A 24,198-nucleotide genomic window follows, 5' to 3' on the forward strand; every position below is an offset into this window, starting at 1 on the left:
ATAGGCGTACATTGTGAAAATTGTCCGATATTGAGAAAAGAAAGGACTTCCACGAAGTAAAAAGAGTTCAGAGATTGTGTAGGATGGAAAATAAATATAATACTGCATAATAAATAAAGAAATTGCAAAAAAAAAAAAAAGTTATGAAACGAACAAAAATGAACAATAAATGCGTTAAGAACTTTTTTTGAATGACTTGTGGTGAAGTCACGACCACTACACTCTCGCACACTTCTTTTTTTCTTTTCTTTTCTTTTTTCTATCGACACAGTTGCAAACGTTTACCAGAGGAAGAGGACATGATTCACTGAATTGTGGAGGATCAGAAAAATATTATTATTATTTACTACTTATATGTATTTATTTATATTTCTTATTGAAAAAAAAACGATGGACAAAAATCCCGAAATTTAACAAGCCTAGCGTTTTGCGTGCATACCAGCGTTCCTAGGGATAAGTAAAAAATACAAAAATACAATAATATGTGTACTGTGAAAAGGAGGAAAAAGTCTTATGAGGTGACGGAGTTCCACTACTTGAACTTTCCTTATTTACTTTACTTTTCTCCCCTATTTACGTGACATTTTTCGTGGATTTTTTTTTCGAAATTGCCAATTTTCGCCAATTCAGTCTGGATCTCTAGCGTCGGGACCTTCTCCTCTTCTACCTAGAACGTTGATATAACCTAAATCGCTAGCTTTATTGCTTTAATTAGCTAGAGATCCAGACTGAATTGTGGATGCAATTTTGGAGTAAAATCCATAAAACGTAACGTAAATATGTATGGGAAAAGTAAATTAGTGGGAAAAGTTCAAGTTTCGGAACTCATCGGAGCGTCCCAGAGGAATTTCCTGAATGCCCCGGTTATGCCTTGCCAGAGCAATTAGCGATGGTGCGTATCCTGAAGAGATTCACCTGTGTCCCTGCCTAAATTGCTGACCCTGCTTACCTACCGCTTATCATTCGCAGGCTCTTAGGCTAGGATATAATCCACGAGCTATTAGACTTTTTTTTAAAGAAAATCGAACAGATCCATTGGAATCTTGTGATATACGATGTGATATAATTTTTAAAAGGAAATCAGACAAATCCACCGGAATTTTGTTAAGTGAGGTGAATTTGTAACCGTTCCAGAAGTAGGAGAAATCCTGACGTGAACTATCACAAAAAAAGATGCATCTAATAGCTTTAAATACAAAATTTTTCGTTAAAAACGGAACCTCTAGCTTTCAAAAGTATCGTTATCCTGTAACTTCCAAACTTTCTTTGTGCTCCAATTTATTTCCACACAGAGGGGTTTTCTGTATCTATCTCACCTCTTAGAAGAAAAACGGTTCATTAGATTAAATTTCTAGACTTCCGGAAGGTAATATTTGGACAAAACTCGCTCCCGTTTTCTTATTAGAACACCACAAAAAATGACATGTATTTTTAATTTATTTGTTCTTTAATAACTAATTATTATTCGCTATTAATAATTGATTATTTATTATCATTATAATTATTAATTATTAATTATTAATTATTTGTTCTTTAATTTATTTCAACATCATTTATTTATTCGGTAATTTCGACACCTCACCAAGCTTCTTTACATGGTTCCTTACAACTGTGTAGCTCTTTGGGTCCCACGGTCAGAAGAGCATCTGAGACGATTTCCTACGTCTCCATGAACGACGTGGAGCGTGACCTCGTCGAGGTACATATGTTCACGTATAGCGCTGGCATATCCACTGGACACGTAATTTTCCCCCGGGGCATTCGCGGGGAATCCGCCGGGGCCCTCCTTACCGTTCCCCACGATCAAGAGACACGGTACCGGCGTACTGTGAGAAGAAGGAAGTTCTATGAGATGATTGAGTTCCACTATTAGAAGTTTCTCACGTATTTACATGAAATTTTATCTCTTTTTTGAGATTACGCACCTCCTATAATGAATAAATAAATAAATAATATTAATAAATAAATAATATTAATAAGCAAATAATGATGTAATTGAAGTGTTCATTAGGTCGGCGGGGAAGTTATGAGTAGCATCGAAGCGTCCACAAAGCGCTGGACTCGCAATGTGAGCAAATTTACGAAGATCCAGTTAAAAAAAAAGTAATGATAACTAGTAAATAAATAAATTAATAAACAATGTGCACAAATTTCCCACGACGATTCATCCGACGTCAAAAAATAATAATAACTAGTGAACAAACAATAATGAATAAATTAATAAACAAATTTCTCATGAAGATTCATGCAAATTCAAAAAAATTAGTAATAACTAGTAAGTAAACAATAATAAACAAATCAGCAAACAATGTAAACGAATTTCCTACGAAGATCCATGCGAAGTCAAAAAATTAATGATAACTAGTTAATAAATAATAATAAATAACTAGCAAATAAATAATAATAATAAATAAATCTAAAAAAAACAATGTGAACATACTTCTTACAAAGGTCCATGAGAAGTCAAAAAATTAATGATAACTAGTAAATAAATAATAATAAATAACTAGTAAATAAATAATAATAAATAAATTTAAAAAAACAATGTGAACAAACTTCTTGCAAAGGTCGATGAGAAGTCAAAAAATTTATAACTAGTGAAAATGAATAACTAGTCAGTCATTAAAAAAAACTAGTGGATAAATAATAATAAATAAATAGTAAAGAAACAAATAGATAAACATAATTAGTGAAAAATAATAATAAATAAACAAATAAATAATAATAGTAATAATACAAGTGAATCGTTCAGAAAATCATGGTCGCAGAACGCAGTCAATGAAAATTTGACCGTCGTTGTGCCGTCGTCCGGCGGTGATCCGCGTTTCTTCTTTCCGCTATGCGTTCGGGAATTCTGTGCTTCTCCCTGCGTCTCCGCTTGCGTCTTTACCGACCGCCACCACCACACCGTATCGATCAGATCGTCGCTTAATGGGTGCACTCCGGGGTCCGGGCTATCTCCGTAGCCGTCCGTCTCCGTTCACCGCCCCGGCTGACCATCGACTCGACCTCATTTTGCACCCGATCACCGCCTTGTTGTTGTTTTTTTTGCTCTCTTCACCTCACGATCACAGCGCGGACATCTCTGTGCCGCGCTCTCTCCCTCTCCGTAGATGCGTGGTTTCGGTTTCGCTATCGATCGTGGTGGAACGTTCACCGATGTTTGTGTGTTTAAACCGGACGGAAGCACACGTGTATTGAAGGCAAGTTTTGATCCGAGTGATCCTTGTGAATGTGAGGATGGTGAGGTATTCCTTAGGAGAAAAACAATATTATTATAAACAATTATAAACAACACGCCATTATTGACCATTAATTTACAACATATATTACTATTATTATACCATTAATTTTCTCCTTTTTTCTGGAATTTCCCAGGGGATTCAAGTTACTCATTGAGAAAATATTATTCCATTAATTTTTTCCTTATTTCTGGAACTTTCCAGGGGATTCTAGTTACTCATTAAGAAAAAAAAAACAATACATCAGCTTCGTTAACCATCATACCATTCATTTTCTCCTTTTTTTCTGGAATTTTCCAGGGGATTCCAGTTACTCATTGAAAGAAAAAACACTACACCAAGATCCTTGATCACCATACCATCCATTTCCCTTTTTTTCTGGAATTTTTCGGGGGATTCCAGTTATTCATTGAGAAAAAAAAACAATACACCAGCATTCTTGATCACCATACCATTCATTTCTTGTTTTTTTTTTTCTGGAATTTTTTTTTAGCGTCACGAGCTACTCATTGGAAAAAAAAAGCAATACACCAGCATCCTTGAAATCATACCATTAATTTTCCCTCTTTTTTTTTTTGAAGAATGGAATTTTTCGGAGATGACGAACTACTTATTGAAAAAATTTTTATTATTGCAATGCACCACCTTCGTTGACCATCATACCATTCATTTTCTCTTTTGTTTCTGGAATTTTTTTGCGGTTTTGCTTTTTTTCAACTCGGATCAAATGTGTTTTCTTTTCTCCTTTTTTCTGCTTCACTGCTGTATGTAAATATATGAAAATAGGTAAGTAAGCAAATAGATTCCCACAGAAAAAGTAGGAATACCCTAACTTCTCGACAAAATTCCGAAGCCATACGCTTTTTTTTTGCTCATTTTTGGAATTTTTTTTTCAAAAAATTGAAATTTAAGACCTGATTAAATGAATGTTATTTTGGATTTTGGACTAGTATCGACTCACTGGTTCCGAGTTTTAATTTATTTTTAATTATAAATAAGATAGATGATAATATAAGAACATACAATATCTACAATATATATTATAATATATAATAAAAAATTAATTTTTATTATTGATTAGATGGGGCGCTGTAGCGCAGTCGGTAAGAGGTTCCACTCTGGCTATAATCGATCGGGGGTTCGAGTCCGCCCTAATGCAAACTAAGCCTTTCATCACTCCGGGGTCGACAAATTGCTATCAGACTTGTCTGGGAAGATAAAAACAGTGACTTGGCACATCGGCTAGTCCCTAAAAGTTATTGTAAGGCTGCACGAGCGTTCATAGGGATTAAGATTAATCCTTATGATTAATCCCCGTGGGAATTAATTAACGCCGTGCACTTTATCCTTTTATTATTATTATTGACTAGAATCGACTCTCTAGTTCCTAGCTTTAGTAAGTTGCAAAAATCGTTCCAGTTAAAGTAAATTATTTTAATTTGTATTTTCCGCTAGCGTTTACCTCCTAAATGTAAACGTTGCGTTGCGTCAGTGGAGTGCGTAAACAATGGTGAAACAGCAGTGAGGTGAAAATGCCCGAAGCCAACACAAACTAATTCCAATGTCAATTCGAAAAGTCGAAAACATCATCCAAAATCCAACGAGTCTCTCATTTGAGTTTATGGAGGTTTCATCACTTATCCGACTCCTTAATAGGCCAACTTAGTTTTTTTTTTTCAAAAGGAAATCACAAAAATGTTTTCGAACTCGGCAAGGAACAAAAATCCAAATGGAAAAAAATCAAGTGATATCAAAAGAAAAAATTAAAAAGGGAAAAAAACACAATGGAAGAAAATAGAATAGCCATAGTGCTTGTACATTTCTTCCCTTAGGGCGATTTCTCATAGTTCTCAAGTTTTAATGATTGAAAACAATAGGAGAAGCTCTTTTTTCCTCTCGAATCTCTCGTAATTTCATTTTTTTTCAGGTGCTCTCAGAGGATCCGGCCAACTATAATGATGCACCAACTGAGGCTATTCGTCAAGTTTTGGAGCAGGAATCTGGTGTTCCCATACCCAGAGGCGTTCCAGTCCCTACAGGTTTGGAATTTTTCACCTTTTTTGGAAAGAAATTGTGTTTTTTACATCACTTCCGACTGTGTGCGCTAGAGTTAACGAAAAAAAAACAGAAGGATCGAAAAATAGGTACCTAGTGGTAGTAGGGAAACAATAATTACTTGGGGAAAATTATTTCCGTCACTTTATCTACTGGTCGTGTTGCGAAAGGATCGAAGCGAAAATTCGAGGAGAAAAAAATTGTCGAATTTTTGTCTATCAATGTATGCTTTGAACAAGGTTTTGGCAAATTTTGAACTATCTTTCCTACTGTTTTGTGGTTCTTTTCGCTATTTTTCACCAGAATTTGAATTTTCCATGGATATTGTAGGTACCTAGTGGTAGTAGGGAAACAACAATTACTTGGGGAAAATTATTTCCGTCACTTTATCTATTGGTCGTGTTGCGAAAAAAAAACACTGAAAAAAATGAATTATTTGGAAACGATATTAGCAAGAGGGCGCTCCTCAAGTGTTCAGGATGTTCCACCATTTAACAAGTATCAGTAATCACAAACTGTAATGTATTTATAGAAAATAAAAATATAAATAACACAAATAATATTACAAATAGGGCAAAAAATAGTAAATAGATAAATAATAAAAAGAAGCGGTGGATCCGTTTAAAGCACTTTTGCTACTATAAACGTTGCATTGGTCTTGTTGAATGACTTTTTATGGTTTTTTTTTAGTTTTGCCCTTCTCCATCCATACAATCACGAAAATTTCCCGAAATAATTCCGTAAATAACAGTAAAAAAATAAAGCGAGGAACAAAATATTGAATAATAATCAATAATGAATAAAAGACGAATGTGAAGTGAACGATAATAATAATAATAAATAAAAGCGAATGCATGAAATGACCAGCCAACAACAGCATGAATACATTTTCATGAATGTGTACTCATGCTGTTGTTTATGAATAATGTTTACAAATAATTTTTATTTGTTTTTATACTATTATATGGTATATTATATATTTATTCTATATTATTAATATATTTAGCTGGCTGGAATTCTTCCTTGATATGCTTTTTTTTTCAAATTCTGAAAGGGGCATATTTTCAAATTCGCTTGAGGTCCCCCACCCGTTCGCCCAGGGTCCCTGACGGATTCCTCCGTTCGAGATTAAGTTGGTCACTCAAACCCTGGTCACCGTGCATGTACTGCAGCGTTCTGGGTTCGGGAAAAGGATCTCGCGAGAGGATTTCTTGCCTTCTGTAGCAGAAGAATGACCCGTCTACCCACCACCCTTTATGCTTTGAAGGGCCAGTCTTGTTGTGTGAGACTTAGGCGAAATTCTAGTGAGCTCTGTTTTGTTTTTGTTTTATGCCACACCTGTGGGTGTTTTCAGTAAAACAAATAAATAAATAAATAAATATTTTGTTCATATTATATTAAATGTATTATATTTATGTTGTTGTACTTGTAATTTCAATCCTGACAACGAAGAAACGTTTGCAGATAACATTGCTTGGATCCGTATGGGAACAACGGTAGCAACGAATGCGTTACTGGAAAGAAAAGGTGAACGGATCGCTTTGCTCATCACCAAAGGTTTCAAGGATCTCCTTTTTATCGGGAATCAAACTCGTCCGAAAATATTCGAGTTTGACATCAAAATCCCTGAGGTTTGGATTTTTACCTACACTTTCCTTTACAGTATACCTTCTTTTTTCTTCTCCTTCTTCTTTTTCTTCTTCTTGTTATTATTATTATTATTATTATTAAGGATTTTTATAAATGTTCATATGTACTTATGGAAACAGTGCTTAGGTTCTCTACGAAGAAGTTGTGGAGGTGAACGAACGAGTGATCCCTTACGATGAAAGTTGCCAAATGAACGACATCGGCGTAGTAAAGGAGACTTCTTTCGGGAAGGTTTGTGATTTCGTGTACGTTCTGACAAACTTTTTAGTTTTTTTGAAGGAACCCAAATTTTTTTCGCAATTTTTTTCGATAGAGAACATAATTTATGCTATTGCTTATCGACTTATTACTTATCACTTATTTAGCTTTCTATAGGACGCATACCTAAGGATTTTCTTCATTTTAATTATCTTAGATACGTTAGAAATGTTTATTTTAATTTGTTTTAATTTTTTGAGATACATTAGGAGGTGTTTTGCAGAATATATAGGAGAGGCAGAAATAATTTTCCTTAAAATCAGAGGAGAATATACATCTTGAAAATAAAATTTGAAGGAAATGAGCCATGAAATAATAAGATCTCACGAACAGATATGACTTTCTGGAAGTGTTCATCCATTTTCCCCTTTCTTTTGCTTGAAAGTTGCCAAATCTACAGTGGAAAAATAAATTTGGTAATTAATATGAGAAAATGTGAAGGAGCGAGGGAGACACTTTGCTCGGCAGAAGGCAGAACAAAAAAATAAAATAAAAATGAAGTTAAAATAGTGGGAATAATAAGTGGTAAAAAAGTAAAAATAAAATTGAATGTGATGTTTTTTTTTTAATTTATTCTGCTATTCTTCGGTTATTTCCAATTTTTTATGGCAAGGTCCATAAGATTTGCTGGTACAGCAATGGCTTAGCGTCACGCATCGGTTCAAGCAAAAATTTTGAATTGGGAAGATTTTTGTGAGGATTGAATTTGGAATTTATTCGATACCTCTCCCTAAATGCCGAATCATTTCGAATATTCGAATCCAAAAAATCTCGGTCGTGACTATTTTGAGATGTTGAGGTTTTGTGGTTGACTATGAAACCTGGGTTTTTTTGTTCTGATCCTGACTAAATCCAGGCTTTAGGTGAGGTGTGGAATTTTTAGGTGATCGTCGAAAAGGTGCCAGACGTCGAGGAGTTGAAAACAGTCCTGAACTCGGTTCGAGCGAAAGGAATCACTAGTATCGCGGTGGTTTTTTTACATTCCTTCATGTGAGTTGTTTTCGGCTGTTTCGGATCAACCAATTCCTGCTCGAAATCATTTTTTTCTCATTTCAGTTACCCTTTTCATGAACTTCACGTGAAAGAAGTGGCCACAGAGCTTGGATTCAGCAGCATTTCCCTCTCACATGAGGTGATGCCAATGATTAAGGTCGTTCCCAGAGGGTTCACAGGTAATACATACGTATTTACATAGTTCTTAGACGTTGAATATGATGGATATATTTATTTATTGATTATTTATTCTCATTCATTTTTTATTCATTTATTTCACGGCTTTTTATTCCTATTGTAATTACTCTTTGTTTTCTTTATTTATTATTTTTTATGTGTTACTTGTTATTTTTATTATATCCTTGACTATTTCAATATGCTTACATTTTTCTTGACCATAAAACTTCAAATATTTATTAAAATATTTTCATATGAATAACATATGTAATATATGTGTAATATAAAATACTTTGGTATTTTATTTTCCTAACCACCCTTTTTTATAAATATAAACATTATTTTATAAACTGTTACGGATAAATACTGAGAATCATAAAATTCTCGTATAAACACTTTGTTTACATCAGGCAGAGAAAATTTGTAACCGTTCAAGACCGTTTATTTATTTATTTCACGTCTTTTTATTCCTATTATTACTTATTTTCTTTTCCTTATTAGAGAATTAAAACAACGAGAAAAAAAAAGATAAAAATTTGAAAAATTCCGAGATTTTCAGTATTGCAAATATTTGCGACATCCATTGAAGTAAACAAAAATTTTACAGTTTGCGCCGATGCTTATTTGACACCGAAAATAAGGGAATATATCAAAAGTTTCGAGTCAGGATTTTCCGATGGGCTGAAGGGTGTACGAGTTGATTTCATGCAGTCAGACGGAGGACTTTGCAATGTGAACAGGTGAGTTGAAACATCACATCTGACCTTTTATTAATATTTAAAATTTGAAACTTTAAATGATTTAATTTAATTAATTTGAAACTTTAACTTTAATTTTTTTTGTGAGAACACGAACTCATTCTTCATTTGTTATTATTATTTCTATTTTGTTATTATTTTAATTATGTTATGTGTTGTTTATTTCTTCATTTATGCATATATATTGTATTATATTCTTATGGTTACATTATTATTATTATTATTATTATTATTATTATTATTATTATTATTATTATTATTATTATTATTATTATTATTATTATTATTATTATTATTATTATTATTATTATTATTATTATTATTATTATTATTATTATTATTATTATTATTATTATTATTATTATTATTATTATTATTATTATTATATAGCGTTTATTATTTTATTTATGTATATATGTTGCATTATTTTCTTAAACTTATTGGAAGATTTATAAAAAAAAACGACTGTTTCCCCATTAACGCCTCAATTTCCAGCTTTTTTGGCTCGAAAGCCATTCTCTCGGGACCTGCTGGGGGTGTAATAGGTGTGGCTTTGACAGCGTATGATCCAAAAACGAAAAGACCCGTAATTGGTTTCGATATGGGAGGAACGTCGACTGATGTGAGGATTTATTTCCTGTTTTCACGGTTCAGCTGCCAGCACATTACGCTTGGACACCTTCCCAGTCCTGTGGAACCCAATAATCCTGAGCTTTGGATATCGAAGCACCGTTCGTTCCAGTGTAGTCTATTCTAGTCCTCTAAAGGATTTTTTCCCGAATTTTTTCTGTTTTTCGTATCATATCACTACGTATCCAGGTTTGTCGATATTCTGGAGCACTGGAACATGTCATGGAAACCACAACCGCCGGCGTCACAATCCAGGCACCACAGGTGTGTTCTGGAAGCAGATTTTTCCTATAAAATTACATCTCCAAAATTTAATTTAAAATTTGAAATCTAACACTACAGTTACTTGGATTAATTATTTTTTTAAATTTAAATTTAATTTCTTTAAAGTTATTTTTTTCGCTTGCTGGAGGTTACGAGGTATGACGCATAAGCTGTGTTGTTCTATAATGGATCCTGGACTTGTTCTATGTTAATGAGTGGATTCTAAAACACTTTTTAGTTGGATATAAACACTGTCGCTGCCGGTGGTGGATCCAGATTATTCTTCAGGAATGGGATTTTCATCGTAGGACCTGAAAGTGTTGGAGCTCATCCGGGTCCAGTTTGTTATAGAAAAGGAGGGTATGTTATAGTTCCTATTTTAGATGGTATGCTTACCTACATTAATTGAGAAAAGTTAAAATTGCAAAAAAAAAAGGAAAAAAGAACTAAATTTTAGCCAGTTGTCAATTACGGATGCAAATCTTGTGCTGGGACGAATCCTACCCGAACACTTCCCGAAGATTTTCGGCGCTAACAGCGATGAAGCTTTGGACAGGTTCGCAGTTCTTTTCCCCATTATACCGTATCGTATCGTATCAGCCAATAACAATCTTAGGTTCATTTTAACCAACGTTTTACCTATTACAGTAATGCCTCCTACTCTGCGATGCTTGCACTTAAAGATGAAATCAATGATTATGTGAAGAAAAATCCTGATGCTCTCCAGAAAGAGTACACAACTGAGGAAGTGAGGATTTTATCCTGCTGTTCCCAAGTCATTCTTAAATAAACTGTTTAAAGGTTGCATTAGGTTTTATAACTGTAGCAAACGAAGAGATGTGTCGACCAATCCGAGCTCTCACTCAGGTACCTCATTTTTAGTAGTTTTCCTGTGAATTTTACATTATATTGCTCATAACACCAAGTGGTCATAGGCTCGAGGTTACGATACTTCAGCGCACGTACTCGCTTGCTTCGGTGGAGCCGGTGGGCAACATGCTTGCGCAGTTGCTCAAATTCTAGGTAATTTTTTAAAGGCAGCGTATGCCGAAGGTGTCGCGGTTGGAAAACGTCTGGGAAAATATAGGGTTATGGGTGTAGATTACGAGTATGAGCATGACCCTGCTCCATTCCCCTTAGTCGTCCTGAAAAACGCCGTGGGAAACGGCGTTTTTTCCAATGAGGAGCGTGAGAACGCGCTACCTTTGCGCACGTGACGCGACGTGTAGCGAGCGGTCGAAGATCAATGAAGTCTTCTCACCAATTTATTCATTGGTTCAATCTGATTGGTGAGTAATGGTCATTATTTTCTGTAGCAACTACTGTAAAATACATATAGAAAATAGAAATACAAGTTTTTTTTTAACTTTCCGTGGGGAATTTTTGAATTTTCTCCCCTACTCTTTTTCTTTTCATTTTTGAATTTCCCTAGTCTACAAAAAGGTGACTCAAAAAAAAACTCAAATGAATTGACGCTGGAACTTATTTATGGATATTACTTGAATAGATTTCTGAGCGGAGCGTGTACAAGAGGGCAGGTTGTAAAGTGCCTCGTAGGAACAAACGCGGTTCCCACGCCGTTTTTCAGGACGAATAGAATGAATTGAGCAGGGTAGAGCTCATATTCGTAACCTACACCCCAAAGTCTTTGTTTTCCACAGGTGTCCCAACAAATTCAGTTTCCTGATACGTTCCCTCTAAGTACTGCCGTGCCTAACATCCTTAACGTGCCATATTTTCAGGAATTCAACGTGTTGTGATACATAAATACTCCAGTTTGCTCTCAGCATATGGAATTGCATTAGCTAAAGTGGTCAGCGAAGTCCAGGAACCAGCAAATCTTGTTTTTTCAAGAGGTTAGTTTGATTTTTGAAAAAAAAAAACAAATAAACAAAACTTAATTTAAGGTTCAGCTGACGTATTCCCCTTTTTATTCTGTTCCAGAAACCATGTCCGTGATCGTTGATCGCTTTCGCGTCCTTGTTGAAAAAGCCACGAACGAACTCAGGAGTCAAGGATTTGCTGAAGTTGATTGCGAGCACTTTCTTCACATGAGGTTTTCGAGGACAGATTGTGCCGTTATGGTCACTGCCGACTACGATCCTCAGGTTGGTTATTCATGGTGGGACCTAACTGTCCCTATAAGGCCTGAGCACGCAGTAGGATTTTTCCAGAATGCTGAAACGTTGCTGAACTTTGTGACCGCATTCAATGTGATCTACAAGCGAGAGTTTGGATTCACACTGACCGATCGTGACATCATTGTGGATGATATACGGTACCAAGGACATAAAATCTCTGTAGAATGCATATTTCCGAAAAAAAAAAACTAGTTCAGGGTCCGTGGAGTAGCTTCTTCCGGGGTGAAGCATAGCGAACGTATTGATATGGCTGACGATCCTAAGCATCCGAAAGCTACGGGAGTTACTAGGACATTTTTCGAGGTTCGAACTGCGTAATAAATTAAATAGATAAATTGAAATTAAATAGTAATTGAAATTAAATAATAATTAAATTAGATTAATTTTTAGGCAGTCTCTCGGAAAACATTGTTCTTAAAAGTTCTAACAAAATGTATCCTAGAAACAGGATAGATGGTGAATTAAAAAAAACTTAAAATAGATTTAATTTAATTCAAAATTAAAAAAGGTGGATTGTTTCTCCTCTCCTTATACGATTCATTTTTAGATTAGACTCCTTTTAGTCTCGTCAGTAGAGAAGGGAGGCCAATCCAAAATAAAATAAGTAGTTATATGCAATATTGAGAAAAACAATAAAAAGATAAAATAATAGTAATAAAAAAATAAAAATAGCAACCCGTAAAACAATGAATGGAAAGAAAAACAATAAGAAAACGATGGAAATAGGACTAAACTCTGAATTTACTATTTGTGATACTCAGCCAACTTCTAATTACGCAGCTAAATCTACGTAGTCATGAAAAAATTGAAGTAAAGAAGAACTTGGGGGAAAAAAACTTGAAAAACCTGTGAAAAATTCCTTCGGTTCAGGGTGGTTTTCTTGACACCGCCGTCTATAACATCACAGATTTACTTGGTGGACATATAATTCATGGACCAGCGATTATTATCGACAAAAACAGGTATGGAAACGTCCGGGGATCATTCCTACAGCTTCTTCAATGATTTTGTTGTTTTAGCACAATTTTAGTGGAGCCACGGTGCACTGCGACTGTCACCCAAGAAGGGAATATTCATCTGGACGTTTGCAGCAAACGTGAGGAGAGCATCGCTTTACAGGTGCGGTTTCAGTTTTTCTTTTGAATTTACTAGCATTTGTAGTGGGTGTACAGCGCAGTCGGTGAGAGGTTCCGCTGTGACTGTACGATCGATCGATCGGAGGTTCGAATCCGTCCTAGTGCAAACCAAGCTCTCCATTTTTCCAGGGTCATTAAATGGATACCACACATCTTTGGGGGGATAAAACACCGATTTGACACATCGGTTATCCTCAGCAAGTCATTGTAAGGCTGCAGGGGTGTTTAGAAACCTCCAACGCTTCTTAGAAAAAAAAATAACGCGTAGACGATTGATCAAAGGCGTGCACTTCATCCTTTACCCTTGCGAAAAACTCTTAAAAATTAATGTTGTTGGTTCTAAGAACAATGCAATTCCAGTAGAAAAGCACTGCTAGAAGGCAGCGTATCACAAAACTGACGTAGTTGAGAAAACTGTGAAAAAATACAGAGATTCGGCTATAAATTACGAGAATGGAAGTGGCTCCAATTTCCCTTAATCGTCTTTGAAAAAAAAAAACGGCATGAGAACCGCTTCATTTCCTACGAGTTGCGTTAGAACGCGTCCTCCTTGTACACACTCCAGTTCTCTCAACAGCCTATTCATTGGTCCCACTTGAATAGACTGCCGAGGAGACATCATCGATCTTTGACCGCTCGCTCGTGGATGCGGCGCGTGCGCAACGGTGGCGCGTCCTAACGTATCTCGTAGGGCCGAACGCTGTTCCCACGGAGCTTCTCAGGAAAATTAGGGGGAATTGAGCTAGGCAACGCACAGATCGGTACTCTACACTCCAAACTCTACGTTTTCCATTAGATTTCCACACTACGTCAATTTTGTGATACGCTGCCCTTAACTCATTGACGACAACGCGCTTTTCAAGCGCATCCTCAGACGCGTAAGACAGGCGCGTTTTAAGACGGCCTTAAAGGCATCACCCCACGAATCTGAGGTGGTACAGATTTCAGGTGGAGTATTCGTATACGGGATGGGAGACTACGGAGAGGGAGGTGATTCCGTCCATTTCTTCTAATTGCCGTAAAAAACGGCCCGGAAGATGCGACGCCGCACAAGACTGGCGCGCTCCAATCGAACCTCTTGTACAAAATGGTGCGCCAAAACGAATAAAGACGTATCTTCCGGGCCGTTTTTTACGGCAATTAGGAAGAAATGAACGGAATCACCCCCCTCTCCATAGTCTCCCATCCTGTATACGAATACTCCACCTGAAATCTGCACCACCTCAGATTCGTGGGGTGATGCCTTTAAGCAAACAAGATCAATAAATAATTAAATAAATAATACAATAAACAAATAGATAATAAATAAGCAAATAAGAAATGAGTATTATTGAATCGCCTTTAAAAAATGAACGAGTCATATTTTAGGTGGACCCTATTCGTCTTTCAATTTTCTCGAATCGATTCATGTCAATTGCCGAACAGATGGGACGTGTTCTACAGCGTACAGCCATATCCACAAATATCAAGGTGTGCACGCGTGGATACCGTGTTTTGGTCTCTCCACATCTTTCCTTTTCCTTTGATTTTTCTTGCTTATCCATAAAATGCTGGCTGGTTGGCTGGACATTGATCTTCTACTCATTTGACTCCTACATTTTGATATTTTTTCAGCAGTGCGAAGAATTAAATAATTTATTGATAATTAATAATCTAACCAATAATTTTTAATTTAATTTGCTACCGGATACAAAAGGGAATCGTCGTATTCCCAAGAATCCAACTCATAGTTACTGCAGAGGAAAGTCAAAATTTCTGGAATTTTGAATTTTCAACCATTCTCGCCTCCAGAGCACAATGTCATTGTAATGAAAGCAGTAATTTTGTGATCTGGAGCTGATTATTGAGCACTAAGCAAAAAAAAAAGTTTGAACTTAGTAGAAATAGAAATCTAGGAAGACGTGTTTTCGTTCTTTTTTTTTCTTGAGCTTTGAAATATTGTGAGTTCTTCAAATGGTCTATTTTCAAGAAATATTTTTTTTTGATTTATTGATTTATTTATTATTGAAATATTCTGATTCACAGGAACGCCTTGATTTCTCCTGTGCCTTATTTGGTCCTGACGGTGGTCTGATCGCTAATGCTCCTCATATTCCTGTACATCTGGGTAATGCAACCATATTTTTAAACACATTTATATTTTGTCTATGAGACCCAAAAAGCTTTTAGGTGGTATGCAGTACGCCGTACGATTTCAAATTGATCATCTTGGAATGGATTCAATCCATAAAGGTGATGTAATATTGTCGAATCATCCGAGAGCGGGCGGAAGTCATCTGCCGGATCTTACAGTGATCACGCCGGTAAGCATTCCGAGAAGAACAACTCTTCTCTTGGATCTATCAGTAGTATAGATGGTTTCAGGTGTTTTTCGAGAATATTAAAGGTCCAGTGTTCTTTTTGGCGAATCGAGGTCATCACGCGGACGTTGGTGGATTGGTTCCAGGTAGTATGCCACCGAACGCTACTTCGTTAGATCAGGTTCGTCCTAGTTCCTGATGTTAGTTTAGTTCTTTGTCTGTGTTACCATTATAAGAGTTGTTTGATATATAATATTGATGAGAAATGTGAAAAACGACAGAAAACAAGCGGACGTAATCGGAAGAAGTAAAAACCTGGAAAAGGATTTTGGAAGTAGAGAAAAATAACGCTATGAGGATTCAAAGCACTGTTCAGCAAGGTGTTAAGGGCAACCTATCACGAAATGGACGTAGCGTGGAAACCTGATGGAAAAACATAGCTTCGGGTGTAGATTAGGAATGAAAAGGACGGCGTGGGAACGGCGTTTTCTCCTGCGAGGTGCGTTAAAACGCGCCTTCTTTCTTCACGGTTCTGGTCTCCTTAGCAGCCTATTTATTGGTTTTTACCTGAATAGGATGGTGAGGAGATCCTATCAATCTTCGACCGTTCGTGGACGCGGAGCGTGTATGAGGGCGTTTTCAAGCTCACATTCGCAATCTACATCCCAAATTCAAGGGCAGGTGTAGCGCAGTCAGTAAGAGATTCCGTTGTCTACACGATCGATCGGAGGTTCGGATCCGCCCTAGTGCTCACCAAGCCTCTCATCTTTCCGGGGTCGACAAATTGGTACCAGACTTGTCTGGGAGGATAAAAACACCGACTTAAACATCGCAGGGCCACCGCAAGTCATTGCATAGGCCAGTTACACGTTCGTAAACCTCAAACGATTCTGAATTGAAGCGGACGTGGTGGCCCGACCAAAGCGGATTGATTAACGCCAGACACTTCATCCTTTATCCTTTACATCTGGAACTCTATGTATTCCATCAGTTTTCAACGCTACGTCAATTTCGTGATACGTTACTTTTAAAGTGATGTAATCAATCAACGTATAGTTGTTAATAAGGTCCTAGAGCTCAGAATACGATGTCATTTCTGGATACTTCAAGTAGTAGAGGCTTCAAAAAAAATCATTAGTTAGCTCTTAACTAAAAACAAGGCTCTTAATATATAAAATGTTTGTATGAAATATTGTTCAGAGTGTTTTTTTTCGTTTAAGGAAGGCGCCACATTCGTCTCATTCAAAGTTGTTGAAAAAGGTGTTTTCCAAGAAGATTTTCTCATCAGTCACCTAATGGCTCCGAAGGAAATTCGAGGTGAGTTCCATAGCAGCAAGTACCCCAAGCAAAGAGATCCGGAACTGAACCTTTTAGGTTGCTCCGGTACTCGAAATTTAGCTGACAATATTGCTGATATCAAAGCTCAAATAGCCGCCAATAATAAGGTGAACTAATCACTTTCCTCAAAAAGTCAAGTTAAATGAGCTTCTCTGACGCAGTTTCACCGCTAAATGTTGACCACTTCCTCCACTTAGTTCCAATTATCCATATTTTTTAAAATTATTTTTAACTGAACAATTAGAACAAGTTTGAATATGACCCGCTAGAGGATCTTCTTATATCCACTAGTCCGTTTCAGCCTTCATTTTTCATTAAGATTTTCATCCCGAAATCTGAAATCAAAGCTTTTTACCGTTTGCTTACTCTTGTCACATGCATCTATTTTATTTGTCCATGGCAAAATACCAAGAAATACTCATGCTGTAATTTTTTCACATAATTTTATATATATTCATTTAATTTTTACCTTTAAAGTAAATTAAATTCAATATTGAGATATTTATCTTACTATGTATTGATCATTTATCCAACCATTAGATATATTAAGTTTACTCTCACATATATTTCATAAGAATTATGTATATATATTTATTTATTTTTGTATAATTTTTATATATTTTATATTTTTTTATTCGCAAATCACTCTAAAGGCGCTTTCTATGATCGTTTCACGACAATTCGGCAGCTTCTTGTACCAGATCCAAGACGCACTTGGACACTCTCTTTCAATTCTGATGGAACTGTTAGCAGTGGGTACCGTAAAAAGAAAACCGTAACACAAATTCAGGGAATCTCCTTAGTTTGCGACCTCATAAGTGAATATGGCCTGGACACTGTGCAAGCGTACATGCAACACATACAGTCTACTGCGGAAGAGTGCGTAAGGACAATGCTGAAAGAGGTAGGTGCTACTAAGGGGAAAAAACGTATACTCTGGAAAATTCCTCTTTTCAGGTAGGACAAAGTGTTTTCGAACGAACTGGGAGCACTTCACTACAAGCATGTGATACAATGGATGATGGGACCCAAATAAAATTAACTGTCAACATCGATATAGAGAAGGTTTGTTGTGTTAGTGTTAGTATCTCGCGACGGTATCTCAATGATGAAACCAGATGAGATGAGTCTTTCAAGCCATCTGTCCAGGCGTTTTGTTTTTGTTCTTAGAGATCATTATTTATTGAAAAGAAGATTTCATTAACGCATACGTTCAATTTTTTTCTCATAGTTGTTTGATCTGATTCAGCTAATTGAATAAAAATAATAAAAAGATAAAATGAAATATAAAAAGATAACAAATACACTTAAATATGATAAAATCTAAAAAAATAGTATTCTCAAATAAATGTTCAAGAAAAAGCTATAGTGTGTTTAACAACATAACCTGGAAATTTTCGTTGCTTTATTATTTTTGCTTTATTCTTCTGGACCGCTTACAGTTAATGCCAATAAGGCTCTCGTCGAGGAACGAAAATGCATAGCTCGACAAGCACAAATATTACAAGTAAAGCAAACTGAACTTTTTGACTTAAAGGCAGCGTATCACGTGTGGAAATCTGATGGAAAACATAGAGTTCATGGTGCAGATTATGAATAGGTGCGGTGCCTTGTTCACTCCCCCTAATCGTCCTTGAAAAATGGCGTGAGAAAGGTGTTTTTCCCTACGTGGCACGTTATAACGCGTCGACAATGCGTGCGCAGCGCGTTCACAAGCGAGCGATCAAAGATCAGCGAGCCTTCCTCATTGACCTATTCGCGTAAAACCAATGAAAAGGAGAGTGAGTGGACAGGAGCGTGTTCAAAGGAGCGCGTTCTAACATGTCTCGTAAGAAAAATGTTCCTTCCCACGGTGGTTTTCAGGACGATTAGGAGGAATTGAGTGAGTCAACGCTTATATGCGTAGTCTACACACCGAACTCTATGTTTTCCATCAAGTTTCCACGCTACGTTAATTTCATGATACGCTGACTTTACGCTGTGCGTGCTACACGTGCTCTTAGCCCATTTATTGTGGAAAAGCAGTTAAGACGTAGTGGAACGTAGTGAGATCATACGATGATGTTACGTACCGAGAAATGTGGAAACGACTGAGAGACGGATGTTACAGGGGGAGGCGTTGTTCGACTTCACTGGCACAGGCATGGAGGTGATCTCGTCCTGTAATTGTCCTCGAGCCGTTACTATGTCCGCTATAATTTATTGCCTTCGATGTCTTGTGGCGAAAGAGATTCCTCTGAACAGCGGTTGTCTTTCTCCAATTAGCGTAAGTTCGTTGTACATAACTTTTTTTCTGGAAAACTGTGAATCAACTTTCCAATCGCAGATTTTAATCCCTGAGGGCACGTTGCTATCTCCGTCCGAGAATGCGGCTGTCGTAGGAGGAAATGTGCTGACCAGTCAAAGATTATGCGATGTGATTCTGGGTGCCTTCAAGGCAGTAGCAGCTAGTCAAGGTTAAATCTTTTCTATTTTCTATCTCTCCCATCTCTTCAAACCGAAATCAATGCGGAGTTAAATGCACGGGAAAAAATAAACATAAAAAAGAAATAGAAAAATAACGCATGAAAAAACGTGGTTTTTCTTTTTTCTGTATGAAACTTCCTCTATGTCTACGAGAATAATCCAGAATAGTTTGTAAGTTTCACAGCTCATTCAAGACCACATTTACTTCAAATTTTATTTATTTATTACGCTCAAAGGCGTGCCCAGAATAAGAGGGAAGGAATGAACACAAATAAACAATAGGAAATCCGGCAAAGAGAAAAGAGTAGGATGAGAATAAGCAGGGATAAGATAAGTGATAAATTTTATTTGCTGTTTTCAAAACACACGTTTATTTTATTTATTTTATTCACACGAACCCCATTGAGTTTGAGTGAGTTCGTGGTTAAAGGACCTCGAATTCAATTCTCCACAATTCTCTGCTCAAAATTAGTACAAATAGTCGCAGCGAAGGGTTACTTGATAGATCCTGGGACCCAAAAATCATTACCTCGGGACCAACAAATTGATAACGGTACATTTACGTAATTCTTTGTAGGGTTGTTTAGAACAAAAACACTTGCAAATCCGAATAAAGCTGGGATTTAGTTTGTTGATTGTAACGAAGGGCGATGTTATGGAATTTGAATTAATATAATAATGTTAAACAGGAGGGTGTAGCGCAGTTGATAAGTGGTTCCGCTGCGATTGCGCCGTGTACTGTTCGGAACCGCATTAGGTCAGCTAAGTTTTTAATCCATGAAGGTCAACAAATTCCTCAAAGTCAAATTCGTCTGGGAGGATAAAATAATGACTCATGGCCGATTGTGTTCGTGTTCTCTGCGTGCTTGGCTGATTATCTTGCTGTTTCCATGGATTTAAAGGCATCACCCCACGAATCTGAGGCGGTATTCGTAGTGGCTAGTAGTACGGATTTCAGGAGGAGTATTCGTATGCGGGATCGTGGATTAAGGAGAGGGGGTGATTCCGTCCATTCCTTCCTAAATGCCGCAAAAACGACCCGGAAGATACGGCTTCAGGCGTTCTGGCGCACTATTTTCTATAAGGAGTTCGACTGGAGCGCGCCAGTCTTGTGCGGCACCGCATCTTCCGGGCCGTTTTTTACGGCAATTAGGAAGAAATGGACGGAATCACCCCCTCTCCATAATCTACGATCCCGTTATACGAATACTCCACCTGAAATCCGTATCACCTCAGATTCGTGGGGTGATGCCTTTAACTGCCCAAGTGTAAGGTGACTCATAAACGCCTGGTGAGGTTACAGTCGTGAAACTCCGAGAAATGCTTCACTGTAATTTTCAGGATAAACGAGGGTAGAATCCTCGAAAGAATAATCTCTACTTTTGTATTCACAGGATGCATGAATAACGTCACATTCGGCGATGACACCATGGGCTACTACGAGACTATCGCCGGAGGCGCAGGTGCCGGCGAAGGTTTTCATGGGAGGAGTGGTGTTCATACTCACATGACAAACACCAGAATTACGGATCCGGAAATCCTTGAGAGCAGGTGAACTCTCTATTTTTTCGTTCTATTCGGTGGATTTGCAAATGAGAAAAATTCGCAGTTGTTCTTCTTTTTCAACAAGTCGTATTGATTTTTTTTAAAACGAGAAGTGGTTAATTGATTTTGTTGGGTAACTTTTCGGCAAATCGCTCGAATTCTTCGGAGCTTCAGGTTGGAGGAGGCTATTGGTGACCGCTGACTGATCGATCATGAAAGCTACTAAGCTTCTCCAATTCAAAGCCATGAAGAAGGCGATTTGCCGAAAAGTTAGCCAATAGAATTAATGAGTGACCTCGTGTAGAGCTCGTGAAAAACCAATAAAACTCCTTACTATCCCGAAGTTCATTGAAAATCGAATAATTCGATTCTTTTCTCTACAGATATGAAGGAAAATCAGAGCTAAGAAGAGGAAACATGCTTTCTCTTTGTATTTAAAATGTCACATTGTCACCAGGTACCCGGTCATACTGCGTGAGTTCCGTCTACGCGAAAATTCCGGAGGAGACGGAAAGTGGCGTGGAGGAGATGGTGTGGTGCGCTCGCTTCAATTCCGCCGGCCTCTGTCGCTTTCTCTTCTCACGGAGCGGAGGTATGTGTGTATCTATTGCATTCTTACCTTGTTAGGAGGTTGCGGCCTCTGCGTTGCGTTCCACTGCGTTTCGAAGGATCAATAGAAGACATCTGTGCGGTGACACTCCTGTTTAAAAGCAGCGTATCACAAAATTGTAGCACAGAATCCCCAGGGAAAACCTGGAGTTCGGTTTGTGGATTGGGGAATAGGTCCGCTCATCTTCCCCAAGTCACCGTCAGAAAAAAATCGTGGAAGATGCTGTTCTTTCCTACGAATGGCAACGCGCCAACCTTGGGCACGCGCCGCATTCATGAACGAGCGGTCAAAGATTGATGAGGTCTCCTCACCAGCCTATTCAAGTAATACCAATGTTTAGGCTAGTGAGGGAACTGAAGCGCGTGCAATAATGTGCGTTCTAACGTACCTCGTAGGAACTAATGCGGTTCCCACGTCGTTTTCTAGGATGATTAGGGGGAATTGAGCAGGTCCAAGCTCCTTTCCATAATCTGCAGCCCGAACTCTATGTTTTCCCTGGGGCTTCCGTATCACGGCAATTTCGTGGTATACTGCCTTTAACTTCGTCTTCGTCCTAGAAAGGAGCTACTGACTAGACTGCAATGATGCGCTTCCCTTCAATTGTGGATGCAGTACACCACGCGATATTGAACTATAAACCAACTCGCTTTAATCCAACTATATTTTTACCAATATCTACGTCAAACAAGTCTTCTTAAGGGTTTTTGCCCCGTACGGTCTCAACGGAGGCGAAAATGGCGAACGTGGGTTGAATCTGCTGAAGAGGAAATCACGTACGGTGAATCTTGGAGGGAAAATCAATATCGCCATAGAGCCTGGAGTGAGTCAAGGTTTTTTGATTATCTGAGATGTACTCTATGTAATAATTTAGGATATTCTGGAAATACGAACACCAGGTGGAGGAGGATTCGGTACAAATTCTATATGAAGAAAAAAGACCTCACTGAAGCAATAACTTATTGACAATGAAGTTCTAAATGGCTTGATATGACCCGTAAACAAATGCATTATGCATCTTCATCTCAGTGTACGTTTGATGCATGGAGGACTCGGCACATTCATGAATCTGAAAAATGTGTGTTGTGTTTCACTGTTGTGATGGTCTACAGTATCCGCAGGTTACGGTAATCACGATTCGATTATTGTACTCCGTATCCACGCTTGTTTAATTTGATGAAACATGAGCTTGGAAGGGAACTTGCAATGTTTATTTTCAGAATTTTCTCATGTAAAATGTTCCGTTAGCCGGCTGTGGCGCAGTCGGTTAGAGGTCCGCTGTAAACACACGGTCGAGATGGTTCGAATCCGCCCTAGTGCTCACCAAGCCCTTCATCCCTTCGAAGTCGATAAATTGGTACCAGACTTGTCTGGGAGAATAAAAACACTGACTAGACATATCGTCTAGCCACCGCAAGTCATTGCGTAAGCCAGTTACACGTTCGTAAAACCTCAAAACAATTCTGAATTGAAGTGAACGTGGGGGTGCATCCCAAGCGGATTGATTAACGCCAGAAACTTTATCCTTTATCCTTTAATAAATTGATTCGCGTATCCCAAGCGAATTCATACCCCAGTGACGCTTCGCTCTCACAGATCTCCCTCACTGGAGGGATCACGGCTACTTAGCGCGTTTGAAGATGTCGGCTAAAGACTAGAGAGACCTTGCGCCTGCATTGTGAAGTAGCTGGTTTTCAACAGACTCCATGTTTCTGCTGGGCCAAGAAAAAAAAAACAAAAGCCTGACAAAAAAAAATCTCAAAGAGAGAGGAGCAACATTGTTGGTAGAAGCTGCAGAGGCGGGGAAGAGCACTCTGTATTTCCATCGAGACTTCATCAATCACATGGCAAAGATGACTTCCCTACGGAATCCAAATGGAACAACCATTGAATCGAGGATTTAATGGGGTGGGTCATCCACGACCTTTAGTCTGTTCTCTTCGAGACGCTTGTCCATTTACTTTACACAAGCGCATCGGACTTCACGTCGTTTCACCCCGTGTGACCATAAAACTGCCTTGTGTTTCTCCCTGGCCGCTTACAGCGCGCAATCATCCTTGTTTTTCAGAGTTACTGTGCTACACTTTCTTGTATCATTGGTACTAGAACTTTCTGGAAGCCTCCCATGTCCAAAGCAATGTCCCAAATCCGTATGAAAACTACTGAAAACCTGGTGAAAGAAGCACATCGCTTAGAAAATATAGAGATAGACACTTCACACGAAGAGCGTGCCCATAAATCTGTAATTTCGAGAGTAAATATCGATATTTCTGCTGATAATTAGTAGTTTTTAGAGGCTGCGCTAGCGATTCAATTCGAATGGGACCCTTGCTAGCTCCCGTATCGCGGCAGTTCAAATGAAACTACCGATTGTCCCACTTTGATCACAACTTTCGACTACAGTACGCATAAGTGAATAATCTTTTTAATTACTACGAAGAAAAAAAAATACTCAACAATTCATTATATCTGATAAAAATATAAGTAACATTCAATATTCAACTCGGCTAAGCATCGATTAGATATCACATAATCCATGAATATCCTCACCACAACTGAGTAAGTAGTTTTATAAAACGAGAAGATGAGAAGGAAAAAAATGCTAACAAAACTAAAATTACTAAGATGGGCAGCTCAA

The 24,198-nt window shown here is 37.7% G+C and overlaps 1 protein-coding gene across 1 annotated transcript; it reads left to right on the forward strand.

Annotated features, from left to right (window-relative positions):
- Positions 1 to 3,113: 3,113 nt before the first annotated feature.
- On the forward strand, positions 3,114 to 22,491 carry RB195_000386 (uncharacterized protein; the record flags this gene model as incomplete). Its single annotated transcript, XM_064196695.1, has 34 exons — positions 3,114 to 3,203; positions 5,170 to 5,281; positions 6,762 to 6,928; positions 7,074 to 7,178; positions 8,089 to 8,195; positions 8,262 to 8,377; positions 8,983 to 9,115; positions 9,629 to 9,755; positions 9,953 to 10,027; positions 10,266 to 10,387; positions 10,485 to 10,583; positions 10,676 to 10,775; positions 10,829 to 10,894; positions 10,963 to 11,050; positions 11,770 to 11,883; positions 11,972 to 12,135; positions 12,202 to 12,305; positions 12,366 to 12,471; positions 13,039 to 13,130; positions 13,188 to 13,287; positions 14,673 to 14,774; positions 15,330 to 15,411; positions 15,474 to 15,607; positions 15,669 to 15,785; positions 16,825 to 16,921; positions 16,979 to 17,049; positions 17,733 to 17,846; positions 17,900 to 18,007; positions 19,053 to 19,208; positions 19,269 to 19,398; positions 20,803 to 20,959; positions 21,411 to 21,545; positions 22,263 to 22,383; positions 22,435 to 22,491. The coding sequence occupies 34 exons, from the start codon at positions 3,114 to 3,116 to the stop codon at positions 22,489 to 22,491; spliced, it is 3,768 nt and encodes a 1,255-aa protein (XP_064052576.1).
- Positions 22,492 to 24,198: the final 1,707 nt, after the last annotated feature.

Source organism: Necator americanus, chromosome IV, assembly GCF_031761385.1.
Source record: "Necator americanus strain Aroian chromosome IV, whole genome shotgun sequence".
Taxonomy (NCBI): Eukaryota; Metazoa; Nematoda; class Chromadorea; order Rhabditida; family Ancylostomatidae; genus Necator; species Necator americanus.